The 18,331-nt window shown below is 33.4% G+C and overlaps 2 protein-coding genes across 4 annotated transcripts; both read left to right on the top strand.

The window, feature by feature from the left end:
- The first annotated feature begins 986 nt into the window (after positions 1 to 986).
- Positions 987 to 11,274, top strand: KLRC3 (killer cell lectin-like receptor subfamily C, member 3). Of its 2 annotated transcripts, NM_001009017.1 has the most exon segments (7): positions 3,783 to 3,976; positions 4,374 to 4,472; positions 4,745 to 4,789; positions 5,336 to 5,490; positions 7,065 to 7,165; positions 8,045 to 8,135; positions 11,222 to 11,274. In NM_001009017.1, coding segments are annotated over 7 exon segments (723 nt in total). In that variant the 5' UTR covers positions 3,783 to 3,789; the 3' UTR covers positions 11,267 to 11,274.
- Positions 11,275 to 14,081: 2,807 nt separating this feature from the next.
- On the top strand, positions 14,082 to 17,985 carry KLRC4 (killer cell lectin like receptor C4). 2 transcript variants are annotated; one of them, XM_063784729.1, is made up of 5 exons: positions 14,082 to 14,450; positions 14,829 to 14,927; positions 15,455 to 15,508; positions 16,050 to 16,203; positions 17,890 to 17,985. In XM_063784729.1, the coding sequence occupies exons 1-4, from the start codon at positions 14,264 to 14,266 to the stop codon at positions 16,184 to 16,186; spliced, it is 477 nt and encodes a 158-aa protein (XP_063640799.1). In that variant the 5' UTR covers positions 14,082 to 14,263; the 3' UTR covers positions 16,187 to 16,203; positions 17,890 to 17,985.
- Positions 17,986 to 18,331: the final 346 nt, after the last annotated feature.

The raw sequence follows: 18,331 nt of genomic DNA, 5'->3' as shown, positions 1-18,331 counted from the left end.
ACACCAAGTGGATGTTTGTAGCAATAGTAGATATCAGCACTTCAGACTTAAATAGAAAACATTAGTGAATGATACATTATGTGGCATCTTTAATCAATGATTTTATTGTTTTAGTTCCATAACGTGACTAATAGAAAAAGTAACCTAGTTTATGAAAATGTAATAAAATGTAAATATAAATATACTTGTAATAGAAAAAGATACAATATGAACACAAGCATATATGCATATGACATTATTAATTAATTTTGTGAAAATATATTACAATATATTTTACAGAAAAACATATATACCTAGCCACCATTAGCCATTCTGATGGAAGGGCAAATAATAATTCTCATTGCAAAGAAATAAATATGGGTTTAAATTCCAACTTTTTAGATTTTAGAGAATAGCCGGGCACAGTGGCTCACGCCTGTAATCCCAGCACATTGGAAGGCCGAGGCAGACGGATAACGAGGTCAGGAGATCGAGACCATCCTGGCTAACACGGTGAAACCTCGTCTCTACTAAAAATACAAAAAAAATTAGCTGGGCCTGGTGGCACACGCCTGTAATCGCAGCTACTCAGGAGGCTGAGGCAGGAGAATCGCTTGAGCCCAGGAGGCAGAGGTTGCAGTGAGCCGAGATGGCACCACTGCACTCCAGCCTGGGCAATAGAATTATGCATAAACATTCCCCCTTTTCTTGATAGAAAATAAATGATGAAAAGATTTTTATTTAATACAACTAGATAATTTATAGTTTTTTCCCTGATGTTCATATACCATTTATTTTTTAAAAATTTTTGTTTATTTGTTTTTGAGACAAGGTCTGGCTCTGTTGCCCAGGCTACAGTGCAGTGACACTAACAGTTCACTGCAGCCTTGACCCCCAGGGCTCAAGCGATCCTCTCACCTCAGCCTCCAGAGCAGATGGGACTACAAGCAAACACCAGCATCCTCGGCTAATTTATATATATATATATATATATATATATATTTTTTTTTTTTTTTTTTAAGAGATGGGGTTTCATCCTGTGTATCATGCTAACCTCAAACTCCTGAGCTCAAGTGATCCTGGAGTGCTGGGATTACTGACATGAGCTGCCACGCCTGGACATTCATGTATCATTTTACTTGTGTTTTAAAAAATCTCCATTTTCTGGCCTCCCCATTTTTAAGTAGGTGATGTTTTAAAAATTGCTTTAACCTCCCTTCATAGTTTAACTTAGGCTTTAATCATTTACAACAAATATTTCTATCAAAATGCAGACAATAAGTCATGATTAGAGAAGGAATCCGTGAACAATATAGTAGATAGTTGTTTTATTATTTCAGTCTCTGGCATAGAGATATAGCTCAGTATTGTTTAATATTTTATTCTTTCAAGAGACATTTATTTTAATCAGAGGAATCTGGTTAACTTATATAAAGAAGAAAAATGAATGAGGGAATTTTAAGAACTAAGGCAAAGAAAGCAAGAAGATAAGTTTGAGAATTCATGTCAGTTACAATTAAGTTGAAAATGCAGCATTTTCTCAAAATAGTGACAAGTACATTAAATTCCTATTGATAAAATCATTATTTAAATTTTGTTATTATGATAGCAGTGATATTATAGGGGTATATGATAAAGACGTATATAATGTCAAGTTTCAGCCACCTTGTCTAAATGTAGAAAGCAACCACCTAAGATCCTTTTGAAAAGTTACAAAACTTTGGTGTTTGTGACTGAGATGGAAACAATCACCAGCATGGATCAAATCTCTGCTCTCCCCTCATCTTGTCGACCATAAAAATAATTTCTAAAAGGCACTTGAAAATGGACAAACTAAATGACACACTAGCCACCCAAAGTCTCCTATATTCTAAAGTGTGTGATGAGACAAACTGATTCAAAATAGCCCTAGGGTGAGAATTTCCTGTTCAAATCTGCAGCGACACATTGGTGAGGAATCTACTTTTTCCACTCTTGCCTCACTCTGACCCTTCAAAGGGCAGTCTGTGAAGATCACAGATAACGTTTGTGTCTTTCAGAGGTAACCTGACCTCTCCACTGAAGGGCGTGTGGCTTTCTGATGACAGTAGGTAAGTGTTGCTCCTCTCCCTGTTTCTCTACTAGCTCATCTCATTTAGTAGAAGATTGTAAATACTGGCTGTGATGCGCCTGAGGTAAAGTTGATGTAGACGAAAATCAAGGTAGAACTTTATTCACGTGAATAATTCAAGGTGAAAAACGAGCCAAAATATAAACTATGTTTAAGGATTTCTTAGAGTATTCACATCATTGCCGGTGGAGAATCACTCAAGTAGATGCATACATAATAATAGGTTTGCCAATCCATGTAATTTAGAGTGAAACCCATAACCATCATGACAATGAACAATTAATTTTGGATTTTGTAATCATTACTGGTTTAATTGTATATTACATTTAGACCAAACTTTAAAAATAAATTTTTAATATGGATACATCAAATTGTGAATGTCAAACATTAATTCTCAATCACACACCTAGATTTCATGAAAGCAGTTTTAATTTTTAATAAAAATAAGGATGAAATCATTTCCATAAAATGCAAATCTGACCTTAATTATAAACAATTGGAAGACTTAAAACAATTGAACCAAACATTGCAGAAAAGATGTACCACACTGACATGAGACGCCTAATTAATCAGTTATTTTAACACACTCTAATGCAAATCAGAAATAATAAAATGGCAATTGTGTTAAAAATAGTTGAAATATCTATTATGTATTCAGTGGTAACATGTGCCAGGTTGTGTGTTTAGTTTTCTACGTACATTATACTTTGTAAATTATTTTTCCCAATGTAGATTAGTAAACTAGGTTAGTAGACACTAAGTAATTTAGTACAGGTCACATATTACAACTTGCAAAGCTAGAATTAATTGTAGTCTCACTGACTACAGAGCTCATTGACTAGATTATTAAATTACATTATCTGAACTATTACAATTACTTATACAACCAAAGCGACCCTCACTGACTTATACAATCATAGGAGCTTTCTGAAAGTTTGATTGGCCACTATTCTTCCATAGATGGCCCACACGTTTATTTATCATTTTAAGTTTTCCTATTTTAGTCATTAAATCAATTACCAATTTCTTGTGTAAAAGCAGCAATTTAAAACTATGTTTTCAATAATATTTATGCATACAGTAATGTAATGTTTTACAAGATATATTTTTAAAATTTTAATGATTTTTCTGATTTCCTAATTTAGAAAAAAAATCATTTGACAATACCTCACGTCCTTTTAATAAATGAATGTAAGTCACTAACAATGTATTTTAGTATAAGAAGTTACTCTATATGCTGACAGAACTATTTTATCTTATGGCACACAATCCTTAACCATCAATGACTCTTAAAACTATGATAAAATTTGTGTATTTCTAAATACAGTATTTTGATTGTTGACATATGCAGTCTATTGGTGTTAAACATTTTTGAAGAATCTAACCTTAATTTAATACCAATTTTTCATGAACTTCCTAGTTCTCACAAGTTTAATGTTTTTATTGTTCCCACTAGTAATATTATGTCAAATACAGAATACATCTAAAAAATTGCCAATTATATCATGTGATTTTTGTTTAAAGCTTTAGGAAATTAGTAGCAGAATTTTACATTGGTTAACAGCAAAGTAAACATTATTACTCAGCCCCAACACATGCACATTGCCTATACCAGGGATCCTGTCAAAATATACACCATTTATAGCTTCTTAAGTGCAGTTATCATAGAGCACAGTCCCTCACATCACACAGCTGCAGAGATGAATAAACAAAGAGGAACTTTCTCAGAAGTGAGTCTGGCCCAGGACCCAAAGCGGCAGCAAAGGAAACCTAAAGGCAATAAAAGCTCCATTTCAGCAACCGAACAGGAAATATTCCAAGTAGAATTAAACCTTCAAAATGCTTCTCTGAATCATCAAGGGATTGATAAAATATATGACTGCCAAGGTTAAACGTTAAATATATCTTCAGTGTTATTGTTCTAGGATGTGCAGTTGAATGCAGAAGGGTGAGGAAAGATTAGGGAATATTTTACACTTGTAAGAATCAGAGTTCATAAATGGGATCTAATATTCTAATATGAAATCAGAAGACTAATTTTATTCAGGCATTGTTCAACTGTAATCAACTGTAATCTGCGATCCACTCATGGAATATTATATTTACTGAAAATGAAATGGTATATTCTGAGAGAAAGATTACTAGAGTAGATGTAGATTTAGAGGCCAGAGTTTATCATTATGTTTCCCTGTATGTGTGGGTTCTCTAGTATGTAATTCTCTAGTATGTAATCCTAATCAACTCTCCATCTCCCCTCTCTCAGTGCCTCTTTCTCTCTCTGCAGGTTTACTGCCACCTCCAGAGAAGCTCACTGCTAAGATGCTGGGAATCATTTGCATTGTCCTGATGTCTGCTGTGTTAAAAACGATAGTTCTTATTCCTTGTAAGCATATTCTTGAAAGATTAGAAGGGAACGTTTTACTTTAATGCTTGGAAGTGCCTCAAAATATTTCATACTGTTGAAGAATAGAACTCTTATTTTAATGTTTATTTCAAAGATCTATTACTTCATTTATTTTTATAGAAAAAGTTAATTTTATTAAAGATTGTCCCCATTTTAAATAACACACAAAGTTTCAAAGTAAGAAACTAAACTCGTTATGGTTTATCTAGATATTAGTTTTTATAAAAATCATTTTAATTTTTCTATTACAGTCCTGGAGCAGAACAATTCTTCCCCAAATACAAGAACCCAGAAAGGTACATTTTTATTTTCAACATTCTGATATTAGTACAATTTAAATTTTGTGTCTATTTTAAGGCATGTAAAAGAATAATGGCATTTTTGCAGAAAATAAGCCATAAAATTCAGCCATAAATATTTATAAACAAAGATTATAAGGCAGCATTTCCTTTTCTCCAATAAGTAGAAATACTCACTTAAAATCATTCTACCCTCTTTCTCCCAATTAACAGAAGTCTCCTACTGCTGTGAAATGATACCAAATAAATAATTTTACTATCCTAAAAAAACAGTTGTGTATCAGTGATGTTCAAGACATGTGTAGAGTGTATTTTTGTTGGTTGGTTTGCTTTATATGGGAACATAATTAGGGGAGAGAGGCTAACCCTTCTCTGTGTATGTGTGTATGACTGACTCAGTTATTGAAAAATATATACTTATAAGCCTGTAAGGATGCGTAAATATGTTAAGCACATATATGTTTATACTGTTGCAAATATGTAAACTAATTTTCATTTTTAAAAATTCATATTGGTGTAGATAGTAATTCATATCTTTATTAGCACGTCCTTGTGGCCATTGTCCTGAGGAGTGGATTACATATTCCAACAGTTGTTATTACATTGGTAAGGAAAGAAGAACTTGGGAAGAGAGTTTGCAGGCCTGTGCTTCAAAGAACTCTTCTAGTCTGCTTTCTATAGATAATGAAGAAGAAATGGTAAGATGTAAATGTTTCAAACATTTTATGAAAAGCTTCTTTCAGTGAATAATACATTTGTAGAAAACATCCATATGGGTGTACATATATTTAGCTTATATATTTTCAAGTGTACGCATTATTCAATTGATTGACTTAATGTTTTTAAAGTTATATACCGCTAATGTACTTTTATTTTCAGTTTTTGCTTTTTATGGAAAACCATGCTTCTATTAATGCTTTGAATCCACAATAAATTTTACTATTTAATTTTATTGAGCATGATATGATCTAGTCATGCAGATTGATCACAAAGTGAATGATCTCATGTGATACAAGTGAGATCATGAAATAAGTTTCCAGCTCTAGCAGTTCCACCCCTGTGTATGCCCTCATCACTTATCCTGACTCCTCTCCAAAACACTGTCTTGACTTTTGAAGTTATAAATAAGGTTTGCCTGTTCTTGAATTTATAAAAAAAGGAATTATACAGTGTGAATTTCATGTCTGTCTTTTTCACTCCTATCTGATATTTGTGGAATTCCTCCATATTATTGCAGTTATCTGTAGTTTGTTACTGTTCACTGCTGTACTATGTACAAAGAACACTAAGAATTCATTCTGTCTTATGTCTCTAGATGGGGAAGTGAGTCTCATGCCCTCAGGGGCAAAGAGGACCCTGGATGGTGCATTGGTAGTCGTGGGGTCCCTTTCCTGATCCTCCTCACCCACAACCACCCTGTTGTCTCCTGGTATGAGAAGGAAGCACTTTCTCTAGCTCCGTATTGGTGGCAGGTCTCCTGGTAGATCATCCTTGCCAGTGGCACCAGCCTTGCCTGGTATTGTGGAGGGGACTCTCCTTCGATACCCTCCTCCTATTGCCAGGTTAGGTGTAGGGAAACAGCAGGCCTAGGTCACCTTCTTCTGTCGTGTGGAGGACTTAACATGCTCACGTGGACACTTGGTTGATCCCTGATGCTAGGGTCCCAGACAATTTCATCTTTCTCTTTCCACCTTTCAGAGTTCTCCATTGCTTTTGTCTTTCATTAATCCCAGAGTTTATAGTTGTTTTTAGTAGGGAGTAGCAGAGAGAGACGAGTCTACACCACCTGGTCAGGACCACTGTTATTCCACAAAAACCGAATCGGATAAAAATTGAGGGCTTATCTAGTTAAAGAATGGTGTGGTGCCAAGAAAACCCAATCTGTAGCTTCTATGTCATTTATTTCTGAATGACAACCCCTCAATTCCCTTCTAAATCTCCAACTCTGAGAAATATAGCACAAAAATAGATTGATTTAGTCACAGTATCTGGAGGAATGAATGCACAGTATCAGGAAACTTATTAAAACCCTTCCTGTGTTTATTCTGTTAATTGAAGTAACTATTACATTGCAAGAATTAAAATGTCTTTATTAACATGAGAATAAGAATGAAAGTACTAAGTATAAACGTTGAAGAGTTCATTTAAATAAAAAATTCAAACATTTATGAAAGTTTTTGGCACTGCAAATAGTGGTTTTCAACTTTAATATATTGTTTTTGTAATGTTTTCATAATTATTATTTAAGTGAAAATTATTTCTTTTCTTTTAGAAATTTCTGGCCAGCATTTTACCGTCCTCATGGATTGGTGTGTTTTGTAACAGCAGTCATCATCCGTGGGTGACAATAAATGGTTTGGCTTTCAAACATGAGTAAGTTGTTTTATAGGGTGCTATATAAAAAAATATAAAGGATAAATTCAGAAGAATAATATGAATAAATCTATGTGGAATCATAGACATGAAGAAAGATGTGGAAAGTTAGTGAAATGTTGATACAAATATTTTACAATAGACCATAGTAGTCCATATATGTCCACCACTCATTGGTCAGCTAGTAACTTTCTTTGTTATGAGATGGACCAGGGGTGTCTAATCTTTGGCTTCTGTGGGCCACATTGGAAGAAGAAGAGTCTTGGGCCACACATAAAAGACACTAACACTAACGCTAGCTGATGAGCTAAACAAAAAAATTGCAAAAATATCTCAGAATGTTTTAAGAAAGCTTATGTATTTGTGTTGGGCCGCATTCAAAGCTTCCTGGGCCACATGCGGCCCATGGGCCGTAAGTTAGACAAGCTTGAGATGGACTATCAGGGAATTGCAGTGATTGTTTTCATTAAAAAGTCACCCTTATTTTACTTAAGAATATCCTCAAAGCACAATAGTAGTGCTGTTGGCATATTGCTTACAATTTTTTATTAGTAGTTATTGTTGTCAATCTCTTATTGTGCCTAATTTATAAATTAAACTTTATCACAGTTATGAATGTGTAGAGAAAACATAATCTCTCTATAGGTTCTGTACTATCAGCCATTTCAGACATTCACTGGGGTCTTGAAACATATCCCCCGTGGATGAAGGGGGACTACTGTATTGAGTGTTCAGAATAATGACTTTTAGTAATAGCATATGAAAAATTTAATTACCCTTTTTCATAAAATTATTTTCTTACAGTACATGGAAAATGCTTTTGTCTCATGGGTCATTTGCATAAAATGTAACAGAATTATGGATTTTTCTCCATTACAGGATAAAAGACTCAGATCATGCTGAACGTAACTGTGCAATGCTACATGTACGTGGACTTATATCAGACCAGTGTGGTTCTTCAAGAATCATTGTGAGCATAAGCTTTAGAATTAAAGCGCTTGAGCTTGCAGTGCATCAGATAAAATTTTATATTTGTTCAAATAGAAATGATATTATGATTGCATAAACCTTAAAATGAATTGTGTTATTTGCTCTAATAATAAGAAAATTCCAAATCAATTATTGAAATATAATACACACAATTACGGAAGTACAGATACCCTCGCATTTAAGTCAGGCTCATTTTGCTGAACGTGATGTTTGTGGCATTCAGGCTTCCTAAAAGTTGCATGTTTTGTTGGTCAGTTTATATGAAGTATCAAGAACAAGCAAAACCATGGAGACAGAAAATAAAATAGCGTTGCTAATGCCTAAGGGAGGTTGAAATAGGAGGTGTCCACTAATTGCTAGAATGTTTCTTTGTGTCAGTGATGAAAACTTTCTAAATTTCAGTAGCAGTGATGGTTGTAACTCTGTGAATATACTAAACATCACTGATTTTTAATTATTTTAAGTGGATGAAATTTATGCTATGTGCACCATACCTCAGTAAAGCTGTCCAAAACAAAAATATATACTGTCCTGGGATTGCTTGAGTCTGCATTTAATCTCTAAAGTAATTTTTAAAGATTAGCTTCTTGACATTTCCATACAATATCATATTGTGTCCTTCAATGTACTAGGTTCAATGTACAGGGTTTTCTTTAATTTCTCTCTATCCTATTATGTATTTTGGGGGTTTGAATCATACAGAAATGCAGATATTTTACATTCATGCTTTTGTAAATGGCATTCTGATTTTAATATTCCCTTTAATAACTTTTGTTATTGTAAATAGAAATACAACTGATGTCTGCATTTTCACTTATTTTACATATTTAAATCTATCATTTCAAACAGATTTTTCTGGATTTTCTATATAAACAGCAATTTTATTTATTTTCTTTTTCTTTTTTTTCTTTTTTTATTATTATTATACTTTAAGTTTTAGGGTACATGTGCACAATGTGCAGGTTTGTTACATATGTATACATGTGCCATGTTGGTGTGCTGCACCCATTAACTCGTCATTTAGCATTAGGTATATCTCCTAATGCTATCCCTCCCCACTCCCCCCACCCCACAACAGTCCCCTGTGGGTGATGTTCCCCTTCCTGTGTCCTGCAAATAATCACACGTTTATTTTTTCTATCCATGTGCCACAACTTATTTTTTCTTCATTTATTTTCTCTGGCTAGTACTTTATATCCAGAGTTGAATAGAAGGTACAATCAAATTTTACATGTATCATATGTATCATTTTCTGGTTTTGGCAAAAAATAATTCAACATATTATTCATATTTACAAAGTTTGGTGTTTTTTTCATCATATCTTTCTTATATTGAAGTGGTTTTATAATATTCCTTTTTTCTAATAGATGTTATCAATTGTAACATTTTTATTTTTTATTACTTAGAATGATATATGTTTTCTTTATACAACATTTTATAAAATAATTTTATTTTTGTCAAATGTTAAACTAGGCTTTGTTTCCGAAACAAATCCATGCTGATCATTGTATATTGCCCCTTATAAAATATCAGTGCACATACTACTATATCTAGGGTAAGATTTGTTTCTTCATCCATGTTCACAAGGATATTTGACCATGTTTTTATTTATAGCTATGTACTTGAAAAAGTTTTGGTCTCAAGGCTATCTTGGGAAGATTTTCTCTTTCTCTATAACCTGGAAGCATTTGTTAAGAGTACTGCTTTAGCCATGAAAAAGGATGAGTTCATGTCCTTTGCAGGGACATGGATGAAGCTGGAAACCATCATTCTCAGCAAACTATCACAAGGACAGAAAACCAAACACCGCATGTTCTCACTCATAGGTGGGAACTGAACAATGAGAACACATGGACACAGGGAGGAGAACATCACACACCGGGGCCTGTCGGGGGGTGGGGGGTTGGGGGAGGGATAGCATTAGGAGAAATACCTAATGTAAATGATGAGTTGATGGGTGCAGCACACCAACATGGCACATCTATGCCTATGTAACAAACCTGCACGTTGTGCACATGTACCCTAGAACTTAAAATATAATAATAATAATAAAGAGTACCGCTTTATTTTTAAATGTTATCATTCACTAGTTATGCCATCTGAGTTTGCAGGCTATTTTTGTAGAAAAGTTTATGGCTACACTGAATTTCTTCAATACATGTAGGGTTTACTCAGATTTCTATTTGAGGTACTATATTTTGGTAATGAGCATTTCCCAGGAATTTTCTATTTCATATGGACATTAAAATGCATTGATAATATAGTTTTATTGCCTGTTTAATAACTGTAAAGACCATAATGGTATTGCCATGTTTAAACTGGGAATAAAATATCTGTGCCTTTTCAAAATCTTCCCTTAGTAGTCCTTTGTGACCATTCATCTTGATAATTTCTTTGGCCCATATGTTATTTTGACATATATTACTGAATTAAAAACCATATAAGGTTCTCAGATTTTTGTTTATTGACTTCTGTTGTAGGTAAAATATAGTTAGAACATTTTCTATTAAACTGGAAATGTTCTTCATCCCTTTATAAATGTGGCTCACGTGGTGAGGTACTGGTTTTAAATGTTATTTATTTTTATTAATTAATGTTAAATTTGAATAGCTACATTTCAACTGTCTCCTAGCCAAGCTTGGCTAGCGGTACTACATTGAAATTGAGTATCCGTGTGAGTATATGTGTGTGAATGTATTCATATGAGTGATGGTTACTTGTCTAGTTTAAATCTTTCTATAGGCTCACTGGCCTGTCTTGTATTAAGCATCAAGAGAAGAGTCTTTAAAAATCCCATTTATGATTGTTTACTTGTTCACTTTATTCAATTATATGTTGAATTTGTATCATTAGGTATATGCAATGATAAAAAATATGTTACTAATGGTTTGGAAAATTAATTTATCATTATGAAGTATATTTCCCCAATTTCAGTAAATTTCATCTCGGCTCACTGCAGCCTCGACCTCACCTCCAAGGCTCAAGCGATCCTCCCACCTCAGCAACCAGAGTAGCTGGCTACAGGCCAATACCACCATGCTGGCTAATTTTCGTATTTTTTTGTAGAGACGGGGTTTCATCATGTTGACCAGGCTGGTCTTGAACTCCTGAGCTCAAGAAATCAACACATCTTGGCCTCCCAAGTTGCTGGGATTACTGACACAAGCCACCGCCCCTGAGTGCTCATGTACCATTTAGGTTGTGTTTTTAAAATCTACTTTTTCTGCCCTCCCTATTTTTAACTAGATGATGTTTTAAAAATTACTTTTCCCTCTCTATATAGTTTGATTTAAGCTTTAGTCATTTACAACAAATATTCATATTAAAATGCAGACCGTTATGATTGGAAAATAAATCAATGAACAATATAATGAGTGGTTTTTATATATTTCAATCTCTGGCTTGGTGATATAGTACAATATTTTTTAATTATTTATTCTTCCCAGAGATATATATTTCAATGAGAGTTATCTGATTAATTTATTTTAAAAAAACTGAATGAGAGAATTTTAAGAACTATCAAGAAGGTAAGTTGGGAATTTAACTTTGAGAATTGATGTCAATTACAATGAAGTGGAAATGTATTTTCTCAGAATAATTAGTGACAAATACATTAAATTCCTATTGGTAAGATTATTATTTTAAAATTTTATCGTCATATTAGCAGTGATATTATAGGGGTATATGATAAAGAAGTACGTAATCCCAAGTTTTAGCCACGCCGTATAAATGTAGAAGTTAAACATGTAAGAGACTCTGAAAAAGGTATAAGATTTTAGTGTTTGTGATTGAGATGGAAACAACTGCATGGGTAGTAGTCTTTGTTCTCCCCAAATCTTGTTTACTATAAAAATAATTTCTAAAAGTCACTTGAAAATGGACAAACTAAATGACACCCTAGCAGCTCAGTCTCTTATATTCTGAGGTGTATGATGAGATAAACTGATTCAAAATGGCCCTAGTGTGAAAATTTCCTATTCAAATCCGAAGTGATACATTGATGAGGAATCTGCTTTTCGCACTTTTGCCTCACTCTGAGCTTTCACAGGGCAGTCTGTGAAGATCAGAGATATCTGTTTTTTGTTTTTTGTTTTTTTTTGAGACAGAGTCTCGCTCTGTCGCCCAGGCTGGAGTGCAGTGGCTCCGGATCTCAGCTCACTGCAAGCTCCGCCTCCCGGGTTCAACCGTTCTCCTGCCTCAGCCTCCCAAGCAGCTACAGGCGCCCGCCACCACACCCGGCTAAGTTTTTGTATTTTTAGTAGAGACAGGGTTTCACCGGATCACAGATGTCTTTTGTGTCGTTAAGAGGTAACCTGACCTCTCCACTAAGGGGCGTGTGACTTTCTGATGACAGAAGGTATGTGTTGCTAGTCTCCTGTTTCTCTACTAGCTCATCTCCTTTAGTAGAAGATTGTAAATATTAAATGTGATGCAACAAGGTAAAGTTAATACAGAATAAAATCAAAGTAGAACTGTCTGTACATGAATAATTCAGGGTGAAAAGCAACCCAAAATATAATATATGTTTGAGGATTTCTTAAAGTATTTACATTATTGCCTGTGGAGAATTAGTCAAGCACATGCATATATAATAATAGGTTTGTTAATCAATATAATTTAGAGTGAAACCGATAAATATCGTGACAATGAAGAATTAATTTGAAATTTTATAATCATTATAGATGTAATAATACTTTATATTTAGCCCAGACTTTAAAAATGCATTTTTTAATGGATACATCAAATTGTGAATGTCAAACATAATTTCTCATACACATACTTATATTTAATTGAAGCAGATTTTATTTTTTTAAGAATGTAATAATGAAGTGGTTTCCATAAAATGCAAATCTAAACTTAATTATAAATAATAGGACGACCTAAAAAAAATTGAGCCAAACAAACATTGCAAAAAAGATGTACTACACTGACATGAGACTCCTACCTAATTAGTTATTTTACACACTCAGTATGAATTAGAAATAATAAAATGGCAATTGTGTTAAAAATAATTAAAATATCTAATATGTATTGAGGACTAATGTGTGCCAGGTTGTATGTTAAGGGTTTTATATACATTATACTTCATAAATTATTTTCCCCAATCTAGATTAGTAAACTGGGGTTGTAGATACCAAGTAACTTTGTAAAGGTCATGCATTATGAGTTTCAAAGCTGTAATTAATTTTAGGTCTCACTGGCTACAGAGCTCATTGACTAGATTATTACATTATATTTTCTGATTTATTACAATTACTTACACAACCATAGTGACCCTCGGTGCCTTTTAAAACAACCACAGGGTCTTTCTGAAAGTTTGAACTTAAAGTGTTCTTTCATAGATGGTCCAAACTTATATTTATCATTTTCAGTTTTCCTATTTTAGTCATTAAATCAATTACCAATAAATTCTGTAAAATAAAGAGTTAAATCTTTTTCAATAGTATTTAGTTTATGCATAAGTTAATGTAATGTTTTACAAGGCATAAAATATTTCTTTAAAATTTTAACAATTTTTCTGATTTCCTCAATCATTCAGAATAAAAAACATTTGCCAAGACCTCATGCCCTTTTAGTAAACGAATGTAAGTCACTAACTTAATGTATTTTAGTATTAAAAGTTGTTCTATATGCTAACAAATTATTCCTCCATCTTTAGCGCTCAATCCTTACATTAATGAATTTTAAAATTGTCATACAATTAGTGCATTTTATTTTCAAATTTCAATTTTAGTTTTTTACACAGGTATTCTATTGGTGATAAAATATTTCTGTAGAATCTGATTTTAAATTAATGAAGATATTTATATTCAGTTACTTCTTAGTTTTCACAAATGTATTGTTTTTTATTGTTCCCATTAATAATATTATGTCAAATATAGGAGGCCTTTTAAAAAATGACCTATTGTTTAAAGAGATTTCAGTTTAAAACTTTAGGAAATTAGTACCAGACTTTTATATTGGTCAACAGCAAAATGAACATTACTACTCAGCCTCCAACACATGCAGTTTACCTATACCAGGGATCCTGTCAAAATATACACCACTTATAGCTTCTTAAGTGCAGTTATCATAGAGCACAGTCCCTGACATCACACAGCTGCAGAGATGAATAAACAAAGAGGAACCTACTCAGAAGTGAGTCTGGCCCAGGACCCAAAGAGGCAGCAAAGGAAACTTAAGGGCAATAAAAGCTCCATTTCAGGAACCAAACAGGAAATATTCCAAGTAGAATTAAACCTTCAAAATGCTTCTTCAGATCATCAAGGGAATGACAAGACATATCACTGCAAAGGTAAAACATTAAATAGATCTTCAATATTATTGTTCTAGGATGTGCAGTTGAATGCAGAAAGGTGGGGAAAGATTAGGGAATATTTTGCGCTTGTGAGAATCAGAGGTCAAAGTCAGGATCTAATATTCTAATATGAAATCTGAAGCCTGATTTTATTCAGGCATTGTTCAATTGTAATTTGTGATTAACAACTCATGGAGCATTATATTTACTGATAATGAAATGGTATATTCTGAGAGAAAGATTACTAGAGTAGATGTAGATTTAGAGGACAGAGTTTATCATTATGTTTTCCTGTGCACGTGAGTTCTCTTGCACGTAAACCTTCTCATCAACTCTCTATCTCCCCTCTCTCAGTGCCTCTTTCTCTCCCTGCAGGTTTACTGCCACCTCCAGAGAGGCTCACTGCTGAGGTCCTAGGAATCATTTGCATTGTCCTGATGGCCACTGTGTTAAAAACAATAGTTCTTATTCCTTGTAAGCATATTCTTGAATGATTATAAGGGAACTTTTCACTACAATGATTGGAAGCGCCTTGAAACATTTCATAATAATGAGGATTAGAATTCTCTTTTTAATGTGTATCTCTGAACCCCCAGATAATATGCTGCTTCTGAACTTTTCAAATTTATAAATAACAGAATAATTGTAGAAAACATTTGTTTATTTTTTTGTGTGTACTAAATATATATGTATATATGATACACACAGAGAGATGTATTCTGATTTCATGACTCAAAGACATGTTTTAAGAGAAAAAATATTTAGAAAAAGTAATTTTTGAAAGTGGTTAGATCAAATACTATAAGAGATGGTGAAGTTTTAAGCTAATGGCTTTAAAAATATTTGTTTTAAAGATCTCATTATTTTTATAGAAAAGTCATTTTTATTTCAGATTGTTCCAATTTAAAATAATTTTAAATTTTGTATTTCAAAGTAAGCAACTGAAATTATTATAATTTGTCTAGATATTAATTTTGTAAGAATCACTTTAATTTTTCTAGGTATTGGAGTACTGGAGCAGAACAATTTTTCCCTGAATAGAAGAATGCAGAAAGGTACATTATGATTGTCAATGTTCTGATGTTAGTACAGTTTATATTTTGTCTCTAAAGGGATGCAAAATGATAATAAAATGTCTTGGGAAAATAAACTATAACATTGAGCCATAAATGTTTATAAAATAAAGATTATATGAGGGCCTTTCCTTTTCTCCAATAATAAGTAGAAATGCTCAGTTAAAATCATTATACCCTCTTGTTGCATTTAATTAACTGAAATTTCCTACTACTATAAGATGATAAGAGATAAATAATTTTACTATACTTAAAAAGCAGTTTTGTTCAGTGATGTTTAAGACGTGTAGGGTGGATTTTTGTTTGCTGGCTTGTTTTATATGGGAACACAATTAAGGGATGAGAGGTGGACCTTTTATTGTGCATGTGCGTATGAGTGACTAGTTATTTTAAAATATATATTTAACAACTTATGAGGATGCATAGATATTGCGTACCTGTATGTTTATAGCTTTGCAAATATATAAAATAATTTTCATTTGTAAACATATTGTTTTGCATAGTAATTCATATTTTTATTTAGCATGTGATTGTGGCCATTGTCCTGAGGAGTGGATTACATATTCCAACAGTTGTTATTACATTGGTAAGGAAAGAAGAACTTGGGAAGAAGGAGTTTGCTGGCCTGTGCTTCAAAGAACTCTGATCTGCTTTCTATAGATAATGAGGAAGAAATGGTAAGACGTAAATGTTTCGACACTTTACTAAAAGCTTATTTCTGTCAATATCATATTTGTAGAAATCATCCATATGTTTATACATATATTTACTTCATATATTTTTAAGTCTGTGTAGTATTCAACTGACTTCATAATATTTTTATATTCATATACTGTTAATGCACATTTGATTATTTCCAGTTTTGCTTTTCATGGAAACCCATGCTTCTATAAATGTTTTTATCGCAAAATAAATATAAAGAAAACTAAGCATGTCATGGTCATGCATATTGATCACAAAGTGAATGGATTCATGATACAAGGCAGATCATGAAATAGAAGTTTGCAGCCCCAGCAGTCCTGCTCCTGTGTATGCCTTCCTCACTTTTCCTGCCTCCTCTCCAAACCTTTGTATTGATGTTTAATGTGATAAATAAGCTTTGCCTGTTTCAGAATTTATGTCAAGGGAATCATACAATGTGTATTTTCATGTGTGTCTTCTTTTACTCCTATATGATATTTGTGCAATAATGCAGTTAGCTGTTGTTTGTTGCTTTTCGTTGCTGCATGATGTGCATAGAACATTTACAATCTGTTCAGTCCTGTGTCTCTGGATGGGGAAGTGAGTCTCGTGCCCTCAGGGACAAAGAGGAACCTGGATGGGCACGTGTAGTCATGCGGTTCCTTTGCTGATCCCTCTCACCCGCACCTACCCTGATGTCTTTTGGTTTGGGAGGAGAAGCACTTCCTCTAGCTCCTAACTGGTAGCAGGCCTCCTGGTAGGTCATCCTTGCCAGTGGTACCAGCCTTGCCTAATGTTGCTGGCAGGACTCCCTTTCAATACAGAGTGGGAATGGGCTTAGCTGACCCACCTCCTGTTACCAGATTTGGTTCTGAGAAACAGAGGACTAGATCACTTTCTTCTGCTGAGTGGGGGACTGAAGGTGCCCGGACACTCTGTTGATCCCTGATTCTGGGGTCCCAAACTATTTTGCCTTCCTCTTTCCACCTTTCAGAGTTTTCCTGTGTGTCTTTCATTACTTGCAGAGTTTAGAGTTGTATTTATTAGGGAGTAGCAGAGAAAAAGGAGTCCATGTACCTGGTCAAGACCATTGTTATTCCACCAAAACCAAATCAGATAAAAGTGAGGGCTTATCTAGTTAGAGAGTGGTGTGGTGCCCAGAAAAGCCAATTTTTGGCCGCTGTGTCATTTATTTCCTCAATGGCAACCTTTCAATTTCCTTCTAAACTTCAAGGAGGAAAAGTTCCACTATGAGACACATAGTGGAAAAATACATTTATTTAATCAGAATATCTGGAGAAATACATGCACAGTATCAGGAAATTTATTTCAGTTTTTACTGTGTCTGTCTTACCAACACAAGCAACTGTTAAATTACATGAATCACAATTTTGCTTGTTAAAATAAGAAGAATGAATGTACTAAGTATAAAAATTGAAGAGTTCATTTTAAGTCAAAATTACAAAAATTTGTAATAGCTTTTTACACTATAAAAGTTGTTTTCAAGTTTACTATTTTGTTTAAGGTATTTATTTTGTTTTGAAAATTAAGCATCCTATGAAAGAATGTATTACCTGCACTTTTAAAAATTAATAAAAGTTTAGAATTCAAAGAAAGCACCTAAAAATTAGTAAAATCTTTTATAGTTATTATTTAAATGAAAATTTTTTATTTTTCATTAGAAATTTCTGGGCTCCCTGTCAGTTCTCTCAGGGGTTGGCATCTCTCGTAGTAGCAGTGATCATCCATGGGTGTCAATAAATGGCTCAACGTTCAAATTGAAGTAAGTTTTTTGAATGATGCTATATAGTAGAAGAATATAAAAGGACAGGTTCAGAATAACATTATGAATAAATTTAAGTGCAATTATAGCCATAAATAAAGATGTTGAAAGTTAGTGAAATGTTGATATAAATGTTAACGAATGATCCACAATTACATTTTCTGTGGTTTTAGTTACCCAGGCTCAACCACGGCCAAAAATATTAAAAGGAAAACTCTAGGAAGAGAAAATTCATGAGTTTTAAATTGTTCACTATTCTGAGTAGTGTGATCAAATCCTTTATATAGTGTATGGCTCCATCTCACCTGGGACATGAATCATTGCTTCGTCCAGGATACCTG

The sequence above is a fragment of the Pan troglodytes genome, chromosome 10 (assembly GCF_028858775.2).
Source record: "Pan troglodytes isolate AG18354 chromosome 10, NHGRI_mPanTro3-v2.0_pri, whole genome shotgun sequence".
NCBI classification, from domain to species: Eukaryota; Metazoa; Chordata; class Mammalia; order Primates; family Hominidae; genus Pan; species Pan troglodytes.
The sequence above is the reverse complement of the archived record's forward strand: the minus strand, read 5'-3'. Positions and strand labels throughout refer to the sequence as shown.